The sequence below is a fragment of the Camelus dromedarius genome, chromosome 12 (assembly GCF_036321535.1).
Source record: "Camelus dromedarius isolate mCamDro1 chromosome 12, mCamDro1.pat, whole genome shotgun sequence".
Taxonomy (NCBI): domain Eukaryota; kingdom Metazoa; phylum Chordata; class Mammalia; order Artiodactyla; family Camelidae; genus Camelus; species Camelus dromedarius.
In genome coordinates, this window is record NC_087447.1 from 58389675 (window position 1) to 58407409 (window position 17735).

Genomic DNA, 17735 nt, shown 5'->3' on the forward strand with positions numbered 1-17735 from the left:
TCCAGGCAAGAGTTTGTCACCCAGCCCCTGGGGTGCATGCAGCGCAGCCCACGGAGCTCAGGGTGCTTCCATAGCTGCTGTCCCCACAGCCCCCTCCAGTCGTATGGAGGAAAGTTGGTGAGTCTCACTGCCCATGTTAAGGGAGCAAGATGTCCCTTACTTTGATGGCGATCCTCAGAGACACGTCTCGGATGGCGCTGAGTGGTGGGTACAGTCTCCCCTGTGACAGGTGCTGCTCAGAGACCTCCTGGGCAATTTGCTGGGGAGAGAGAACGGAGGGGAATAAGCTGAGTTTCTGCCTTCCCAGAAGCAGCCCAACTCAGCACACCAGACTCCCCTCCCCCTCCCTGGTGGCCAGTCACAGCAGCTTCCACTGTTGTCTCTGCCACCTCGTAGCCCCAGGGGAGCTTAATGCTTGGCCTTAAGCAAGGACACAGCTTTCTGTCTTGTGAGACCAGCTGAGGCTTAAAACACCTTGAGGCTCTCTGAATTCTAAGTGAAAATCACTAAGGCCAAGATGAACAGACTCATGACCTGCAAAGCAGACTCCGGGATCTCCCCTGGGCTGGTCAGCTTGTTGCATAGGGGTCCCTAAGTCCCTCACGTCCTGAGTTCCAGCCTCTTCCGCACGCTTAGTAACATCCTGGGTGTTCACGTAGGCCACCCCCCCACCCCACCCCGCAAGCCGCCGCCTCCGGCCTCAGGCACTGGTGCTCAGCCAGCCTCGCAGAACAGCCCCTTTAATGTGGTGCCTCTGAGTTCGCTCCCACCTGATCTTCTTGTGTCAAACTTAGATTTGGGAAAAGCCCTGGTGTGCTCTGAGAACTCTGTGTCCCGGAATGGACAGGGAAAGGACCGGGTCTTGCCTCAGAGTTTGGCAGACATAGGGGTGCCGGCCTCCCCCTCTGCTGCCTCAGCCTCACGCTCCTCCCTCTCCTTTGTTCATTCGGGCAAACGTGCACTGAGCTCTACCATAGCCAGGCTCTGTGCTGGGTGCTGAGATCCACGTGAGACGCCTCAGGCTTTTCCTTGCCAGACACTGGTGTCAGTGCACAGCTAACAAGCCATTGTAGCAATTACAGCAGGGTGAGTGCGAGGAGAGGGGACACAGAGGCAGAGAGGAGGGCAGGGCCCAGTCGGCCATGTGCAGGGAAGGCTTCCCTGTGACATAAGCTAGGCCCTGAAGGACAAAGCATGAATTACTTGAAAAGGGGTGAGGGAACAGCACATGCAAAGCTTGGGAGGTAAGAGGGAGCACGAGTTTGGGACTGTGAAAAAGAACGCTGGATAGGCTGATGGTGGGGGGCGGCTGAAAGGCTGGAGAGGAAAGGAGGGTCTGTGATGAGGTGCCTTGTATGGAGACCGTGGGAAGGAGTCTGGATTTTCCTGTAAGCCTGTGGGAGCCATACAGAGGTCTGAAATTAGGAGAGAGATGGCCTGGTCGGTGCTTCGAAGGATTCTCTTTGTGGAGGTGTAGAAAATGGACTGATTAGGGAAGCAGGGTTTCCATGACTAGATCTGCGGCTAGGAAGGTTACCCTGCAGAGTGAAGAGTGATGATGGCACGGTGTGTGGGGTCCCTGCTAAGACGCTGGGCACTGCTAATGCTCTGCTGCGTCTCGGAGTCAAAGTGCCTGGGGCCATCCTGGTGCATCACTCACAAGCCAGGTGACCTTGGGCATGTGACTTAAACTCCGTGCCTCACTTTCCTCATCTATCACATAGGCATAATCACTATATTTCACAGGGCGGTCAAGGTGAAAGGAGATAGTGCGTGTAAACTTGTATTACTTTTTTCACAGGAAAATCAAATTCAGCTAATTCAGCTTAAATTATCGTAATTTAAAAGCACCCTTTTCAGAAATATAACTTGCCAGGCCTTTGAAGACCAGACTGTCAGGTCCTGAAGGGGAGGGGCTTTGTGCTGCTCATAGCAGGTGATCAAGAAGTAGATTGAGGAGAGGTGCGTGTATAATTCATGGACACTGTTCACAAAACGATGGAGCTGAACTGTCCCACAAGGTGGATGGGGCTGTGCTGATGTCTCCTGGGGTTGCACAGGAGGGCTCTCCAGCCTTGTTTCTGCACAACAGGGGAGTGTGCTTTCAGGCCAGCTCCAAGCAGGAAGGGACTCTTCTCGTCCACTGGGGATTTCAAACAGCGCCGCCCACAGCGACACCCCCACCAGTCGTAGAGACCAGAAGCAACACAAACACAAAATATTCAGATAAGAGGGACAGAGAACCACAGCATGAAGCCGTCGCTGGTGTGCACGAGGCTCAGGGGAGGCTGACAAACCTTCCCGAGACATAATAAGAAGGAACATGGTGCATGAGGCAGTTCCCTATGGGACTCACAGGAGCAGGCTGCACAGGGCCACATGGAAGCCAGTCTCAGGTCTCACTGATTCTGGGCTCTCACCAGTGCTGTGGTGAGGGGGAAACGCAGGAGCACGTCAGACATCATAGGAGGGCCTTTAGTGCTCACCGGGGTGTGTGTGTGTGTGTGTTGTGTGTGTGTTTAGATTTTTGGGGGGGGTTTTTGTATGTATATTTTTTATTGAAGTATAGTCAGTTTACAATGTTGTGTCAATTTCTAGTGTACAGCATAATGCTTCAGCCATGGGATAAATATATGTGGTATTTGTTTATAGTTACGATTAGCTTAACCTCCCAACAGAAGCATTCTTATGCCTTGGTTTCCTTCGGGGGAAGATAAGTGTGCAGCCCCTGGCAGGCAGTAAGCACCTGCTGGACGCCAGCCACCGTGACTGCTGTTATTAACAACCAGTATTATGAATGTGGGCTGTCAGTCTTAATGAATTCTTTTACTGTTTTCACCATGCTCAGTAAAGAGCCCTTCTGAGAGCTTTTCTAGTAAGATACCTGGAGCAGGTGCACCCCACATCTCCACATCTGTACCCACGATACGGTATGCCAAGAGCAGGTGAGCCAGATGTGCAACCTCTGCCCTTCCTTACAGAAAGCTGCCCTCGTAGGGCTTATTTTGCTACCAGTTGCCCCAGTAATTTGGCCAAGACCCATGGCTGGAAGGCGCTATTGGTTGTCATGGTCTATGAGCCTAGGTTTCAGGTGGTTCTGGTGGCATCCGTGTTCTCGGCAGGCATAAGGGTACTGCTGGGGGGCAGTGAGCAGTACAGGGCATCTTCCCTCCCTGCCAGTGCCTCCTGCCAACAGCCCCTCCCACTGACTATTCCTTACCCGCCCACCTTAAAAACCCTGTGTGTGTTTTGAGAGAAGTTCAAGTCTCAAGTGACCTTGGGAAGAGCTTGAGGTTCCAAAACTGTGAGGAATCATTGCCGGGGTTGGGGACAGACAGGAGAGACAAGAGAAGGAATCTTTGGGGGCCAGTGTAGGACCAGGTGTAGCTCACAGGCCCTACTGGGAGCATGTGAGGGAGCAGGGACAGTGATACCTCTGCTGTCAGGAGGAAGATCTCGTCGGGGATATGCCGGATCCCACCGGCCATGACTCCCAGAGCCACTCCAGGGAACACATAGGCGTTGTTTCCCTGCCCGGGAATGAAGGTCCTGCCGTCTTCCAGAGTCACGCTTTTAAAAGGACTTCCACTGGCAAAGATCCCTCGGCCCTGGGGGCAGGAAGAAAACCAGAAATGGAGCTTGGAGACAGGTTTCAGGAGTAACGGTGGCCTAGTCTTATCTCGCCAGTGTTGACCCCTTCATCACCTTCTCCTAAAGGCTCAGCACTGTGCTGACCACACTGCAGGTGCTGAGAGCACCCCTGTTCATTTGACCAGAAAGCTAGCTCCCACTGAGTTACCTGGCAGCCGAGAAACCGCAGAAAGGTGAAGGTGTACCTTTTTAACCTGTCACTTCCTGAGAGGGTCAACCCAAGACATGACAGGTGTGTAAATGTCCTAGAGTCTACAAGGGCCTGGGTGGGGTGCTGGTCAGAGCTCTACCTTAGGGGAACCCTGAGCAGGGCTTTGGAGCCAGGCCTGGGTTTGGGGGCCAGCTCCACTCCTCTTTCAGCTCTGTGACCTTGGGCGAGTTACTTTTGAACCTGTTTGTGTATCAGCCCCGTGGGGATGTTCTTCACCCTCACAGGGCTACTCATGGTTATTGTCACTGTGTCCTCTCAGCCTGGGGAAGGAAGGACTCCCCGCTGACCTCGGTGACCTGGTAGCACTTCTCAGCCGTGCACTCAGCCTTGCTGGTGGGGTTGCTCAGGGCAAAGATGATAGGGCGCTCGTGGAAGGAGGCCATGTCCCTCAGAATCTGCTCCGTGAAGGCTCCTGCGATGGCGGCAACACCTACAGGGAAAAGCGGGGTAGTGGGGATGCCTACTCTTTACCAACACCCCGTTCCTCTCCTGGTGCTGCTGGTGGGGAACCAAGTACAGCACGGACAGCTCAGGTGTCTTGGGGATGGCATCTGCCAGAGGGACGATCTGCTTGAGCTGGCTGAGTGCCCTTTAATTCGTAAGGGACCACTGGTCCACTTCAGGCCCCTGCCCAGTTAACATGCACCTGTGAAGGCGTTCCTGGGCACGGCCCTTTCCAGTGGGCTGCTCCCCGAGGACAGGGAGTGACGCCAGGGTCCCCTCCTTGGGGGAGGAGTGCTCACTTCATCCTAGTTAGAGAGGCCAGCCTGTGCCTTTTCACTTTACGGTATAATTCTGCGTCACCAAGCCCACCTCGGTGCCTTCGTTCTATGGTTTTTATACAGTAATATCTCAATAAAAGTTTGTAGCACTGAACGGGACAAGAGGGGAAAGAGCTGTGTTTCCATGGGTGCTTATGCCTCTTTGCTGAGCCTCAGTCTTCACCTGCAAGTCAAGAGGGTTATCTGGGCTGGGCAGGGGGCCGCCCCCTCCTCCTACCTATGATGGCTGTGGGCTTCACCAGCCTCACCACCTCCTCCAGGGAGTTCACTTCAGGGTGGTCTTGGGCAAACACCTCCTTCTCATGGTTCAGGTGGCTCCTCCCCTGCAGGGAGAGGAAGGACATGATGCAGCTGTGGTGGCGAGAACCGCTGGGCAGGGCGTGGATGCACCTGGGGAGTGTGAGAGCACTCCCTGCAGAGCCCTGGGCTTCGGTCTGCACCGTCTCACGCCTTGGGGCCCATCCTCTTGATCAGAAGCTAAGATGGAACCTAAGGACTTTAAACGCGCGCGCGCGCGTGTGTGTATGTGTGCGCGCGCACACCTTTCTTTAACCCCAACCACATATGGAGAATCCATAAAGACTTTCTTTGCGCCACTGGGGTCCTGGCTTCCTGGGCCAAGACAGAAAGGCTCTGAGGAAATGCCTCAGTCTGACCAAGACTCTCGGCCCAGAGACATTTAGCACACAGGCCAGGTTGAGGGATGGGGGCCTGAGTCACCCAGGGTCAGGGAGCTAATGTACTTGACAAGAACCATTAACCTCCCTATAAATAAAAGCAAGCTGGGATCCAGGACACCCTTGCAATGGCTGGCTGCACCCAGTGAGCTCCAGATTCCTTACATTTCTGCAAATAGGAGTCAGTGAGTGACAGGCTGGTCAACATTCCTGCTGACTCAGCTGGCCTCATGAGAACCAGAATGAAGACGTCTGCTTTAAGAGACCTCTGACGAGGGGTGAGCTCAACAGGTGAGCAAAGTGATGTTGCAAGGTAGGCAAGAGGCAAGTGTGGCAGACCCTGCCTGGGCCTGGACGCCGCTGTGGAATGATCTGGAGGAACCTCCAGGTCCCAGTTCCTTCCCCTGGTCATCTGGCTTTACACAGAACAAAAGGAAGGTCTGCTTCTGCTGAGGGGTCTCTGCTCTTCTGGGTTGAGAGCCTCACGTTTCTATCTCTGTCTCTTTTTAAATCTCTCACTGACATTCTGTGTTAGTGAGGATTTGGGGAATTAAAACATGGAGCTCTGAATGAAGTCCAAAAGGGGGAGGTCATCCAACTGTGCCACTCACCACACTGCAGTCAGAAGCTGGACTGTCTCTCTCATTCATTCCTTCACTCACACCTCAAACATCATTATGTACTTATCACATGCCAGGCACTGACATCAAGACTATGCAGCCGAGGGGGAGGGAAAGAGCTCAGTGGTAGAGCGCATTCTTAGTATGCACGAGGCCCTGCTGGGTTCAACCGCCAGTACTGCCATCACAAAAGAAAAAAAAAAGGAAGAAAGAAAAAAGACGATACAGCTTAGTGGGGAGGGAGACAAAGGGGCAACAGCCCTACGACGTGGTAAGTGTGCCACGAGGGGGGAGGGCTATGCCAGCATATGTGCAGGAAACCCACTGAGACCTAGATGCTCAGGGAAAGCTGACTCAAGGAGGTAACAGAAGACAAAGAGTAAACAGATGGGGTTGAAGGCTGAGATTGGGCACATGGAAAAAGACAAGGGCCTTTCAGGCAGAGGAACAAAATATGCAAGGATGTGGAAGAGCGAGAGCACGTTCTTTTTGGACAGCTATGGTTCAGTATGGCTGGAGGTTAGTGCAGGGCAGGACAAGGTGGAAGATAAGGCTACAAGGAGCACACACATCCACATGCACAGTCAAAGCTTGTGGACAAAGGCAAATTAGGCTACTTTGGGATGAGTCTTTTGCTTTGGAGATTGGGACACTGCCCTCCTTTTGCTCTCTATTCTGTCTGAGCAGTTTGCCCCCTGGAGGTCTCTTCCAGCCCAGTTCCAGTAGCTGTGGATGTCAGGTAACCTCCAGGGCTCCAGACTGACAGTACCTTGACAATAAGCCCCTTGGAGTCCACCATCCAGATCTTCCTTGTGGCCTCTGCCTTGGATACACCTTCTTTCTCCAGGGCCATGACAAGGAGGTGGGCGATGCCCATGGCTGCCTGCAAGGTGCATGTTTAGATAAAAGGCAAAAAGTGCTCAGTGTTTATCAGATGCTTCACCAAGATCCTCCCTTCTTCCCCCGCTGCCCCCAAGAGGCCCAGTTAAGTCCTGGCCTTGAGACTCCCCAGTGTTGGGGCCCAGGCTGCTGCAGGGATCACAGTGCACCTGTGCTGTTCCCCCTCCTCAGAAGCCCAGAACACCTCCCCTCCTCAATGCTCCTCTGCCCGTTCTTATTCTTCCCGACAGCACCTACCTCACCGGCACCTTGGAAAACAAACACGTGATTGGAGAGCTTGTTCTTGGTGATTCGCAAAGCAGCCAGGATCCCGGCCACAGCAACGGAGGCTGTGCCTGCAACAGAGTGGACTGAGATCAGCCTCTGGCCACTGGGTCCCCTCCCCCAGAGAAGACGTGGGCAGAGCTCCCACACCTAGGACCTGTGGCAGCACGAGCAACTTTCCTCAGCCCTTACAGAAGTCAAGCCTGGAGGTGTGCAGGTTGTCAGGCAACTCTCTTTGCACGATACCTCCATGCACTCTTTTGCAGATAACTGTTATTTCGAACAAAACAGCTCCTGGATTGCTACCCAACCCTGGCAGAGAGGATCAGAGAGTCAGGTGCTGCTGTCACCATCATTCCTGAATGAAATAACAAGGTCAACTATAACGAAAGCCAGTACGAAGTGTGAGCCTCACAGAATGATTTGTTCAAGGAATAAATGGATAAAAAATGCTAAAAATGAGGCTGCAAGCTAACCATGAAACATTAAGTGACCACATGACCCAAGCTGCCTGTCTTATCCAGCGAGTCCTAAGACTGGCTGCGCCCCATGACATAACCACCACCAAGTGGCTTGAACATCTCTGAAGGCACAAGTAAGCTGCATGAGCCGCTGGCTCAGACTCATTTGACACCTGCTCTTGCTGCATGACTTCCTCTCCCTCAAGCCACACCCAAGGCCTCACTAGGAATTCCTTTTGACCAGCTGACCGAAGAGAAAAAAAACTTGGGCTTGGTTTGCAAATTATTCTTAATGATATGCTGGTATCACCTAGAAGTGTATGGTTGTGGCTTCACGGCCTTGAGAAAAGGTAGCCCTCCAGGGAAATGCTGAGGGAGCTCTTCCAAGTGGACATGACCTCAAGTTGTAAATCTGGTGGCCCACTTTGGCCCAAGAGATGGCTAGACCTGCAGTGATTCATGAGCAGCTGCTAACGGTTCGTCTAGCATTAGGGGTCCTGCTGGGTTCAACCCCCAGTACTGCCAGCACACACACACACAAAAGGAAGACAGGGACTTAGAAAGAAAGAAACAGTAAGATTGGTGATGGAAGGGTGTGTGGGTGGATTTCTTGGAAAAGGTACAGAGTGTGAAGATATTTGTGCCCCATATGAAAGCTCACCAGAGGGCTTAATGAGAATAGGTTCTCAATAATCAGGTGTATAAAATAGCATGTCCTGTGTATGCCAGTCAGCATCTTTCCCAAGCCATCTAGGGTTTGCTCAATTTAGCATTTAGATAACAGAATTTTCAAATGTGATTGTGGCTGAGTTTTAAGAATAGTTAACCCTGCCCAGAGATGGGTAGTGCGACCATCTTCCAGAGACAAATATGTTGACTGAAAAAATAAAAGCACAACATGAGAGTTGTGAGTTAAGTTTTATTTGGGCTCTAATGAGGACTACAGTCCAGGAGACAGCCTCTCAGACAGCTCTGAGGAACTGCTCCAAAGAGGTGGGGGGAGGTCAGTGTATGTGTGACTTTGGTGAAGGGGAGATGTGCAGTCAAGCACACCCTTTGGCAGAAGATTGCTGCTAGTCACATGAGTCACATGAGGAGCAGATGTCTCTGTTAATGGTTTTAGTGCTTTTTTCAGATGTGAGAAGATTCAATAACTTAGGTTCATAAACTCTTCTCCTGAAAACATCTGAAGGCCTGTTCTGCCCATTTTCCCAGAGCACAGAGTGCCTCATTCTTGATCCCTGCCCTGAACTCCTTGCAGGGTGTGTTGAAGGTCAGCAACTGCAGTGGCTAGTGGCTTTATTCTCACAGAACCAGATGGAGAGCGACAATCTTTAGTTGGCAAATAAAATGACCGTAGAGACTGCCTCTCCCCATTTCGGGGAGAAGGTGAGAATGTTTTCATTTGTTAGAAAGATAGCTGCGTTTTGTTAGAGTTGAAATACCAATGTATAGAACAGTAATAATGCTGAACAGCCAAAAGAGTGGATTCTGCCAGTTATTGTCTGCAAACCACTTTTCAGCTTTACCAACTGGCTCTATGATGGGCTCTGCCAGTAGGGGGTGCCAGACGGAGACTGAAAGGCTAGATGACAGGAGGGAACAGTTTTTTCAGCATCATCCCTGCCTTGGAAGATTGCTGGGTAAAATGTACGGCATTTAGTTAAATTTGAATTTTAGATAAACAACAAATAATATTTTAGTGTGTGTTCCATGCAATATTAGCATAGATATTCTAAAAACTGTTATTTGTCTGAAATTCAAATTGAATTGATCATGAGCATTTTGTTTATGCTAAATTTGGCCACTTCATAACCTCGCTTCTCACCCTTACAGCAGCAGTTTGTTCCAGAGGCAGCAGCTGAATCCAGTTTGCAGTTTGTCCATCACTTACTTAGAGGACTAGCCTCACCGCGCGCCCCTCAGAGACACGAACACTAACCAGCTGCCACCTCGTCTTCCCTGTGTCCCCCGGCCTCAGGGGCGGGAGCAGATCTTTAGTATATCTTTCTGGCTTTTCAGTTCTTTAATACACAATTCACAATTCTTTATGTCGACTCTTCTGTGTTAGAGCAACTGATGTGGACCCAGATTGACAAGAGTCACGATAAAGTAATCGCAAGTGGCAATGCTAAGCCTCTGTGATGGTCAAAGAAACGGAAATTGAAGTGGGACTGCTTATGGCTTGTTAAAATTGTGCAAATCAAAGAAATTGATGTTATCTAAGGCTGGTGAGGGAGCAGTGCAAAAGTTCCAGCCCACATTCCATTTTAAAGAGCTACAACCCTTTTTAGAAAACTATTTCCTAATATAGACCAAAGGCATAAAATGTTTTTACCCTTTGACCTTATGCTTCTACTTCTGGGAATCTATGCATGAAAAAAATCCAAAAGGTATGTTGTAAGATATTTACAACAGTGTTATTTATAACACAGAGAGACTGGAAATAACAAACAGCTAACAAAGGAGTAATGGCTAAGTAAGTTAGCTAGTGTAGACAGCAGAATACTGCAGCCATTAAAAATGTTCATCATGAAGATGATGCTGCAACACAGAAAATAATATGAGGGTGGTAACTAACATCAGATATTGATCTAAGTGCTTCATATGCCTTAATGTAAAGACATTTATTTAATCTAATTGTCATCCCCAGTTTATAGACTGGGAAAATGAGGCACAGAGCAGTTTGCTGAATTGTCCAAGATCATTTAACAGAGTGAGGCTTTGAACTCAGGGAATCAGCCTCTAGGGCATGTGCTCTTAACCCCTAAGCTATGCTTCACCAAGTTAGTTGGAAGGAAGAGAACCTCAAAGAGTCTACATATCATGATTCTAATTGTAACAAAATACATACACAGAATCTGGAAGGAGCTACAAAATACTAATGGTTGCAGGGTGGGCGTATGAGTGAACTTTCTGTTTTCTGTTTCCGGTTTTCCACTGGATGGAGAGCAAGTTTTCTGCTCATCTGATTCTATTTCAGGACTGCCTTCTGCCTCCTGAAAGGAGATGTACAAAGCATACGACACCAGGTGGCGCTAAAGACATTTCACCAGAGACCCTCCCCAAGACTCCGCATTCTTGATGGGTCTTTTCCTTCTGGGGTGTCGAGTCTCTTTTGTGGTTAGAACCTGCGGGCTGAATAACAGCTTACCCACAGAAATTCAGTGCTGGGTGACGGGTGTGACATCTAACAATTGTACAGATGAGGAAACTGAGGCCAGAAAGAGGCGGCAGCTTGCCCCTGTCAGTCACCAAGTTGGAAGTAAAGCAGCTTCCACCCCCGCACGGTCTGTGCAGCTCAGACAGCTTTCTTGACTCTGGAGTTGAAGGCAGCAGGAGCGGCATTATGGGGTTTCCCTGGGGGAGACCTGAGGGGCGGGTGGTAGTGGAGGTGGAGGGAAGTGAACATAGGTGGTGAATGTACCTGTTCAGCTGTGACTCTGGAAGGGGTGAAAAACACAAAGCAATAAGACAAATGATAGGAAAGAGTTGAAAATTTCAGAAGAATACTGTGGCAACTGCCGCTTACTGACTGCTCTCACCGTGACCCTGGCGCTGTGCTACGCATGAGCTTGCCTGCTTTCATTTGCTCATTTAATCTTCATGACGACAACTCTAGGAAATAGGCACAAGTGAGCGCCCAGTCTTTTCCCCTCTCAGAAGTGGAAAGCGTGGTTCAAAGGAAATAGAAACGACTGGGAGAGAACTGAAGCCGCTCACCACCAAGTCTACAAAGCCTCTGCCTCCTGTCCATATACCCTGCCTTCCCTCCTGTTGCATGGATGAATGGTCCCTGCTCTGGGCTCCGGCCACCTCCAGGTCTGTGCTGGACCCTCCCGGTTTACCTACTCAAGGAATTTGTTTTGTAATTCTCCACTTTTTTCAGCATCCTCAACTGCTCCCTCTCTGACCACAGCATACAAATATGTCATATTCCCGTCCTCAGAAAGCCTCCTCTGGACCCTATGTCATTCCCACTCCATGTCTTATTTCCCTTTTTAGCCAAACTCTTCTAAAGGGCCGAATATACTCACTTCCTCCATTTCCTTTCTTCTTGGTCTCCCTGAAACCCAGTCCCATCAAGTGACCGTCCCCACCTCTCGTCAGTGTCACCAGGACCTCCAGCGTGCCAAATGCAGCGGTCAGTCCTCAGCCCTCCTCTTCCTTGACCTCTCATCCTCATTTGATACTGGTGCTCGTTCTTTCCTCTGGGAAGCTCTGCTCTTGGCTTCTGGAACCCACACTCATTGGCTACCTTGCTGGCTACTTCTCATTCTCCTTTCTGGGACCTTCCTCTGAGGCCATCCTCTGAAGTGGCAAGTTACCCTAATCACAGACCAGAACTCAAGAGGAAAAAGAGCAGCTCTTAAACCCCAGACTATAAAGTCTGGCAAATAAAGTTATCTCCATCATTAACTTCCATTTTGAGGAGGGGAGGCCTTGGGTAACGTATTAGGGATTTAAAAATAGAGAGGAAGGAAGCTGCTTGGCTTTCTGGAAGTAACCACTGGAGAAGCCTGGGGGTCCAGGGATGTGCTGCAACATAGCCTGTGCCCGTAAATGTCATGGGCAGCTGAAAGCATGGCTGTTCCTCACTCATGATGAAAGAAAAACAAACTTTCCTTTTCAGAGGGAGTTTTCATAATTGCATTTCCTGCAAATTGAGCACTGGAGGGTGTAGGCTCAGAAAACAGCACAAAAGGACAAGCTGAAAATGTTTCTATTCTGCTTTTAATAGTCCCAGAAGACAAAGTTAAAGGGGTTTCCATTCTAAACAACAAATTATCAGAGAAAAGGGAAAGAACTAGCTGTTTCTCAGATGAGGCAAGGCTGCTTGCTGTCTTAGGCCATGAGAAGGACAAGGAGTTAGGCTTGGCTGGGGTCTGGCCAAGGGGGCTAGGGAGCCCTGGGGCCATGGGGGTCGGGCATCCTCAGGTATAAGGTCGGGCCCGCTTTCATGACCCCCAGAGTGACTGTCCCACAGCAGCCAGCTGCCACATCCACTTGTCCACGAGCAGGTACTGAGGGCCTGTTCTGGGGCTTCGCTGGGTATACGGATATACGCGGCCTTAGATTTATAAGGATGAATGCAACAGTCTCGTGTACAGGGGATTAACAGCATAGATGTTCAGAAAATTCAAGCTCCCCTTATTGGATCCCAAGCAAAGGCCTTCAGGATGACTTCAACCTTATTTCTGAGTCATGAGGGGAATTTTCTGGAGCCTTTGGACTCTGGAGAAGGCAGTTCCTGGTCCATAAAGAAGGCAGGGTTAGGCTCGTTCTTCCACAATTTGGAAGAAGCCAGAGGGAAAAATTACCATCGTCTTGGCTTCTTCAGGGGATTTAACTGATGCAACAGGCTAAGGGGGAGGTCTCAGAGGAGATGCGATGAGACACAAGAGGAGACCCCTGGGAATCTCAGGGCTGGGACAGTGGAGAACAGCCTCACAGCACAGGCTTAGTGGAAAGGAAGGTTCTGGGGACCGAGGAGAGGTTGAAGGGGCAGGGGAAGTTTCACTATGGGGCAGAGAGAGCGAAAAGGCCAGGAACTGCCACTCAGTGTGTGGTGGTGGTGGGGCGGGGGCAGCAGACCCCCGACAGCTGGAAATAATCCCCCCGGGTGTCTCATAAACAGGACAAACCAGCCGGACAAAGACTTCAGAGCTGGGCGTTCCTCCCCGCCTGCCCCTCTCCCACCGTGGCATCTGAGCCCTGGGGTATTTTGAAGTATTCTGCCCAGTGGGTGGTCACTGCCCAACATGACCCCCAGGTCCTGGGGAAGGGTGGGACCCTCCCGGGGCCTACGGATCAGGTATAGTCTTGGGTGAGGCCCTGGGGAGGTGAGGTTTGAGTCCTCTTATCAAGAACAAAGAGAAATTAGCCAAGAGCAGAAGAGAGTTCTAGGCAGAGAGACCGGTACGTTTAGAATCACAGAGTTAGCAGAAAAGTCACAGAACTAAGTAATTCAGTGGCTGGAAGAATAGAGTATACGGGAAGGTGGAGAGAGGGGAGGTGGGGCCCTGTCTCCCTTCTCAGGCTCCCCCAGTCCTGCACTCACACTGGTCCCTCTCCTCACCTCCACCAAAGCCTCTCTGTTTGGGTCTCAACATTCCTCCCCCGCTGTACTCATGTGTTGGGAGCCCCTGTGCACCAGAGGTAGCAGTCCTCGGCGCCAGACCTGCGTACTGCGACACGCGTGTCCCTGCCTGTCCATCTCTACAGTCCTCACAACGAGGGTCATGGTGCAAACGCTTAGCACATCAGCAGAGGCTCCATCCAGCCTGAATCAGCGCTGGCCTTATGAAAGCATCCTAGCCTCCTGGTCTTTCTGGCAGTGCTGGCTGATCATCACTGGCTGTGAATACAGACCCATTTTACAGTCAAGGAAAGAAGGCTGTGAAGACTTAGCCACTCAGCCAAAGCCTCAAAGCAGAAAAGTGGGGATTCAGACTCAGGCGTGTCTCAACCCAGTGTCTGACTGTGAAGTTCTCTGGCTCACAAATGAAAACTGCAAAGTGTGAGGGGTGGCAATGGCCTGACATAGCACAGGGGCACCCTCACTGGCTGTCTGCTCTTGGGAATGTGGCAGGACTTGAGGGCAGTGCGGATCCAGGGAAGGCTGGTGGGGCAGGAGGACATGCTGGAGGGGACAGGCCAGCTGGGCTTTCCTGTCCCCAGCCACACTGCGTGGGCAGCTGGCAGTGGAGGCTCCCAGCGCTCACCAGGCCCGCAGCGCCCTGGACCTGGCTTCTGGGGGAGGACACAGCTGGCCTGTCCTCCAGCACGACCATTCCTATTGCTGTTCCCCTTGCAGGTCTCTCTCTCTCCCCCAAAGAGCAGGGATGCTTCCCTGATCCCAGCTGAAACAACAAGTCACCTGAGCCTTTTCCAAAATTCCTGAAGAGGCTGCCAGCGGTGAGTCAGTGCACCGGCAGCCCTGCTCACCGGGAACCAGCCTGGGGCGGCTGAGGCCCTCTGCGAGTCCGGGCGGGGGTGGGGGCAGAGGAGACCCTTCACCCTTCCCGCGCTGGGGGCCCCACCCCGTGGTTGGCGCTGCTGGGAGACAGTTCAAATCACTGCGTTTGGGCTGGTGGGGACCCTGAGGCCTTTAGTCATATCTTTTCTTGTTCCACGAGGACACGAGGCTGGGCTGGTGTTCATTTCATGTGGGCAGCCTGTCCCAGCCCCCGCCATTGTGGGGTTCCAGAAGATTCTGACCATGGGTCCTGCTGGGGTGGACTAGGCCCGCCCCAAGCAATCACATGGGGCATGGGTTTGGTGTCTGTTTACCACTGTGATTCCTCCCGCCCTCCCCCCTTTCTCCCAACCTTCTCCAGTTCTGTGCATGCAGGCATTCCTTTTCTATTTTTGAGCATAGCTACATAGCTTTATGTTTCTTTTCCTATTTCTCATTACCTTGGATTTGGAGGTAGAGGGGTCAACTCTGGCATGAGTTTCATCTTCCATGTTGCCCATTAGTCCCAGAACTCCTCACCAGTCTTCTCATTGCCCACTTAGCAGTGAGAATACACATCACAGGCTTGTGGTCCCAGACCACTAACCAGCTGCTGACCTCACCTTGAGGTCCGTGGAGGGAGGGGAGAGGTGAGGTGGGCAGGATGCTGGACAGAGTGACACCCACACTCATGAGGGGTCTGGAATTTCATTTTCAGCAAAGAGACTCACTGCCCTGCCTCACCCACGGGGGAGCACAGGGAGCCCAACATCACGGAGAGAGTGGAAAGTTCTGAGGCGCATGACCAGGGAGCTGGCCAAGGGCTAGCCGGCCGATGTTTCCATCAGGGCTGCAGGCACATCCCTGCCTGCTGGGTGGCCAGTGTGGTGACCGGTGCTCCCGGACAGCGCTGCCCTGTCTGCAGGGTCCCCCACTTGTCTGGGGGAGGCTGTGCTAGCACAGCCAACGCCTGTCACAGGCTCGTGCCTTGGGGCCAGGCGGACAGAATGGTGACAGGCTGGGGAGGTCAGTATGCCCCAGTTTCCCTTTCTGGGCCTGCCCTCTCTGGGCACCTACCTCTCAGGCAGTGTAGTTCTATATTTTGATCTCAATTAACTGTGCTCACCTGCCTCTTGAAAATGTATAACCAATACAAAAACATCATTGATCACATTTCTTTAGCTCTTAATATAAACCACAGGAAAGGAAGAGGCATTTAGTTTTTTGATATGAGTACAAAGTCTAGGAACAGTATGGTGAGTGATGATAAACTTGGAATTTAGAGTCCAAATGTTAGGTAGTTTAGATAGAAATGAGCAGTGGGCAGGGGCAGAGGAAGGGGAAGGGAACAATCTAGAACACAAGGAACCTGAGCTGTCAGTCAACCAGAGTGCAGGGAACCTGAGTTATCAATCAATCAACAACCAATCAATCAACTAATCAATCATCACGAAACCAGGATATAAAACCAGGAAAAACAAAGGAACGGCACCATTTTTCCCCTCTTGGCCTGGCCCGCCCCCAGTTCTCAGGAGTGTACCATCTTTCACTATTTTTTTTTTACTTCACTAATAAAAATCTTGCTTATATCACACTTTTTGTCTCTCGTCAAAAAATCTTTTTTTTCGGGTGACTAAGAACCGAGGTAGTTCTAATTTTCCTTTCCCCGGTAACACAAATACCTGGATTCAAATTTCAACTCTGCTCTTACTGGCTACGTAAGGTAGTTACTCTCTGTGCTTCTGGTACTTCCTTTATAAGCCACGGTTGGTGATATCTGGTAGGATTAACATGTAAAGTGCTTAGAACCGCCGTGCCTGATGTGTAACTAGTATTTGGCTCTAAACCTTAGCTCTTTTTACCTGGGCTTGAATCCTCTTGGATCTACCTGACTCACTTGATGAAAAGTTACGACCTCTTTTGGGCCTGATCTGCAAAATGCTGTCCAATCTTTAACGCCCAAGGACCAATACCTGTCCGCCACCAATTCGTTCTTTTTACCTGACCTGGATCCTTGGTTTGAAAAGATTTTGCTTGCCAAACTTCATTTGTTGAATAATGACCTACATGCCATCAAGCATTCCCTTGGGCTTTATAAAATACTGGGAATAGCTGGCAATGCTCCTTACTGAGAACTCCGGACCAGGTGAGATAACCCTGGAGCGACCTCCTCTCCTACCCCAGAGTCACATGCAGGCATCTCCACAGCAAGAAACAAGTCTCTTCAGATAGTCTGGCCCACAGAACAGGGAACCAAGTTGACCCTGAACTAAAAGATGCTTCCCATTGATTCTGGAGTGCTGTGGGGTCCCGGGACCAACGTCTTTCGGGGCATTATTGTGAGAAGCACTCATTCCAGCCAAGTTAAAAGAAGGACTTTTCCTGGTTCCCTGACTGTGATACGCCTTGTGTTTGGAAAATCCCAGAGTGAGTTACTGTGGCTGAGGAAGGCCATTTTTATGGTGATTGGCACTTTGGCCTCATGAGTCCTATGTGCAAAGTAGCTCTTTGCGTTTTCACAATGATCTTCCAAGGTAGTTATTATCATTCCCAACGAATAAGTGATGAAACTGCGGCTCAGAGATGTGATCTGCCCATGTTCAACTAGCTGTAAATCACAGCATCGTTTAACATTTCTTACATGTATTTAATCATATAATTCTTGCTTTCCTCGGAAGCAGTACTGATTTCCATTTTATAGATGAGGAAACTGAGGCTTAGTAAACCTACTACCGGTATGTGTTCAAGGTCACAGAGCTAAGAATTAGCCTGAGGGAGTGGAATCCATATGTACTGCTCTTCCTCCATCAGCTGCTGGCAGCAAACCAGCTATGAGGTGGCCCCGCCCCCCCCCCCCCCCCAGGCATCAGGTGAGCCCCGTGAGAAGGCGCTGGTCCTCAGCGGCCGTGTCAGGCGGGGTGGAAACCTACCTTGGATGTCATCATTGAACATGCAGTACTTGTTGCGGTATTTGTTGAGAAGACGGAAGGCATTGGCATTGGCAAAGTCTTCAAACTGGATGAGGCAGTTTATTCCAAACCTGTGGGGAGGGAGAGGAAAGCGCACATGATCGCCTCCCCGAGGCTGACCCCTGGCAGATCCCAGCCTGCAGGAGGAGTGGGGAGGGGAAGCCCGGGGGTGGGGGTGTGCACACGGCTCATTCACCAGGGCTTGTGCCACCTGGCTGGCTCCTGGCCTCCGGGCTCTGCTT

At 51.0% G+C, this 17735-nt stretch overlaps 1 protein-coding gene across 7 annotated transcripts in view; it reads right to left on the bottom strand.

Moving 5' to 3' along the window:
- The window catches only part of ME3 (malic enzyme 3), a 377761-nt gene that overhangs the window by 1493 nt on the left and 358533 nt on the right, over positions 1 to 17735 (bottom strand). For all 7 annotated transcript variants that reach the window (XM_031460503.2, XM_064492780.1, XM_064492783.1 and 4 more), the window contains 7 exons: positions 17455 to 17564; positions 7079 to 7176; positions 6711 to 6824; positions 4862 to 4967; positions 4150 to 4292; positions 3435 to 3608; positions 161 to 259 (listed from right to left, as the gene is read on the bottom strand). In XM_031460503.2, coding sequence (XP_031316363.1) covers positions 161 to 259; positions 3435 to 3608; positions 4150 to 4292; positions 4862 to 4967; positions 6711 to 6824; positions 7079 to 7176; positions 17455 to 17564 — 844 coding nt within the window. The remainder of the gene's footprint in view (positions 1 to 160; positions 260 to 3434; positions 3609 to 4149; positions 4293 to 4861; positions 4968 to 6710; positions 6825 to 7078; positions 7177 to 17454; positions 17565 to 17735) is intronic.